The 3209-nt window shown below is 34.7% G+C and overlaps 1 protein-coding gene across 2 annotated transcripts; it reads left to right on the top strand.

Annotated features, from left to right (window-relative positions):
* Window positions 1-707: 707 nt before the first annotated feature.
* On the top strand, window positions 708-2193 carry LOC118742360 (AP-3 complex subunit sigma-1). Of its 2 annotated transcripts, XM_036474377.1 has the most exons (5): window positions 743-777; window positions 832-933; window positions 1012-1103; window positions 1160-1451; window positions 1502-1979. In XM_036474377.1, the coding sequence occupies exons 2-5, from the start codon at window positions 865-867 to the stop codon at window positions 1622-1624; spliced, it is 576 nt and encodes a 191-aa protein (XP_036330270.1). In that variant the 5' UTR covers window positions 743-777; window positions 832-864; the 3' UTR covers window positions 1625-1979. The 2 variants fall into 2 exon arrangements, with proteins under 2 accessions (XP_036330271.1, XP_036330270.1); XM_036474378.1 differs by having other exon boundaries at window positions 708-933; window positions 1502-2193.
* Window positions 2194-3209: the final 1016 nt, after the last annotated feature.

Below are 3209 nucleotides of genomic sequence, written 5' to 3' on the forward strand. Positions count from 1 at the left end.
CATTTATTTTATCAATTTAATACAACAAAAATTTTCAAACAGGTGGCAGCCCTCCCTAAAAATATTTTCGGCAATACAATTTCCTAAACCCCTTAAGTTTGATACCCATATTGCAACATTCAATTTATCTTATAAATTTAATTAAATGTAAATTTTCAAACAGGTGGTAACTCTAAAAAAAATATCTTTGGCTGTAAGCCTTCTTCAGCCTCTTTCCTTTGACGCCTATATTGCAAAATTGATTTTTTCTTATCAATTTACTTAAACTCAACTTGCTAATGGAGGATGCGTGGAGCAAAAACAAAATCATTGTGAGGAAATGCTGTTAATATAATAATAGAGAAACATTTCGGGAACGGCTTTGCCGTACCCTATGTACACAAAATGCAGCGATTCGTCCCAGCGCTCCACTTGCATCTACGCTTCTTGCATTTTGACGACTGTCGCAATTTAACACACAGCACTTCATTGTTATTGGTTTTTACGCGTCTTCGACTCAAAAATCACTCACAAATTGCAAATTAAGACGAGTTAAACTGATTTTTCACTTATAATTCAAATTTCTCTTTCGCTGATTTGTAACAAAAGTTTATTTACAAGTTACCACAAATGTCAAAATCGGCGAAACCAAAGTAGCGGTACCACTGACGGCGCCACCTTTGTTCGCTGCTCCGTGATGTATGATTGAGTGAAAACTATCGATAGTGCCATCGGTAGTTTTCCAGCTCTAATCGGTGTCTATTACTAATTTTTTTTAAAGGGTGCTCGGGTTTTTGTGTATGAACTGTATCAATTGAAGTAATACCTTAAATAAATCTATTAAAAATACAGGTTTCTTTACGGTCTGTGGACGTACAGAAAAAAATGATAAAGGCGATTTTGGTTTTCAACAACCATGGGAAGCCGAGGCTTTCGAAATTCTACCAATACTTTGTAAGTAAACAACTTTTATGTGTATACACATGTATGTATCACCAATTTGGAGTCTAATACTTCTACAACCAATTCTAGAATGAAGATATGCAGCAACAAATAATTAAAGAAACGTTTCAGCTTGTGTCGAAACGAGAGGATAACGTCTGTAATTTTTTGGAAGGTGGAAGGTGAGTACGAATAACAATTAATGCAGATGACTCTCTTATGTGTAATTATCTTTTAGTCTCATTGGTGGTTCTGACTACAAATTGATATATCGCCATTATGCTACTCTTTATTTTGTGTTTTGTGTGGACTCGTCTGAAAGTGAATTGGGAATTTTGGATTTAATCCAAGTTTTTGTAGAAACTCTGGACAAATGTTTTGAAAATGTTTGTGAATTAGATTTGATTTTCCATGCCGACGCAGTGCATCATATTTTAGCTGAACTCGTTATGGGCGGAATGGTTCTTCAAACAAATATGACCGACATATTAGCACGAATAGAAGAACAGAATAAACTAGTCAAGCAAGAAGTAAGACGAATTTATAAAAACAAAACAAGTTCAAATAATTTAATTTTTAGGCTGGTATTTCGGCAGCTCCTGCCCGAGCTGTAAGCGCAGTCAAAAGTATGAACATTCCACAACAAATTAAAGATATTAAGCTCCCCGATTTACCTCAGGCAATCAAGGATTTGAAGTTCTGACCGGGTCAAAATTCAGCCTCAGAAATTTTGGACTCTTATTTTACCAGCAATTTATCATCATCATCGATTAGTTCCGCAACGTTTGCTGCTTTGTCAACTACAGAGGCAGATTATTATACATTTCTGCGTCAAAGTACTTATGAGCTCATTGATGACGAAAGCAGCAGTTTTTCTACTTCTAACTTTGCTTCCCCAACTAATTGCAATTCCGATTACTACCAAAGAGAAACTGGAATCGAAGTTTATTCTACAAATCTAAATAAGCAAATAGAGGATTCTGTACCGATTGATAGTGTAATGAGTTCCAGCTTAGGAGTGGAGGCCAGCATTAAGTTGGTAAAACAGTCATTTGAAATAGGTGATCAAACACCCATAAGGAAAAATAAAAAGCAAAAGCGACATCAAGCCTCTCTAATTTGCAATACCCGCTAGGAGCAGAGAAAAGCTTTGATATATGTAACATTTTTAATGTCGATCCGTATATTTTGTGCTGATTTGATGATAGATTATGAATATATGTATTATGCTACCTTTAATTAGATAAAATTTTAATGAGATAAAGTTTTGGATATCTGTTTCTAAATATTTTTTTAAACAAACAAGATCACAGCCTTAAGCTGCACTTGTAGGCGACGGAGAAACTTCATTTTAAGAAGGATCAATTTCGAAAATAAGTGAAAGAAAAACCTTTATTACCTTGGTTCTTATTGCACTTTTTGTGAAACTACACAAAAAATGATTCCGTTGAACAGGCCCAAGTACCCTTTGCTCCCTTGTGTATATCTATGTTTTTTAAAATTGTACTTAAGTCGTTTTTAAGAATTTAAAGGACATGTCGAATATAACAAAGCAAGAATGGGCGACGTGGGCGCATTTCTATCTGCAAAAAATTCATAAATAAGTTTTCGCTATGCAGGCATGAAGAAAAACTTCAAATGGAGCCAAAATACAAATGCTAGACATACGTGAATTACAGTCTGTTAGGAGGACATAAAGAGGTAAAATTAATGAAAAACGCTGAATTTTTAGAAATATTTTCGGTATGCAGTTAACAAACTTAAAATTTTGATAAAGTATATGCAAGATTTGAGCGGCTAAAAAATCGGGTAATTATCTAGGTGGGCTTTCAACTCCCAAAATTAGTCAAAATTTTGGAGAGAGGGTACCATTAGACGCGTCTGGACCCCAATAACAAGAATCCGAAAGCGGAAATTAACTTTTTTTACCCGATCAAAAGTTTTTATAAAAAATTTTTGGGATTGAAAGCACAACCAGATAATTACCAAAAACCGCATTGATTTTCAATATATTTTTTTTGCTGTCGGTTTTTGCCGTTTTTTTTTTTATTCAGCCTCATTGCGAGAGTCGTGCCGAATGCAAGTCGTTTTTCGAGAGTCGAATCGTATCGAAAATTTAAAGCTCAGTTAGTCTAGACTTAATTTCCGTAACGTAACTTAACTCGATATTTTGGCCAACCTGTTATATGAGAAACTGTGTTGGCGGTTAGTTATAACTTAACTTACCGTAAGAAACTTGAGAACCTGTAGATTTTAGGTTCTTAAGTTACGGTCTTACGGAAATTGAG

The sequence above is a fragment of the Rhagoletis pomonella genome, unplaced genomic scaffold (assembly GCF_013731165.1).
Source record: "Rhagoletis pomonella isolate Grant_MI unplaced genomic scaffold, Rhpom_1.0 Rhpom_scaffold_00007, whole genome shotgun sequence".
Lineage (NCBI taxonomy): Eukaryota > Metazoa > Arthropoda > Insecta > Diptera > Tephritidae > Rhagoletis > Rhagoletis pomonella.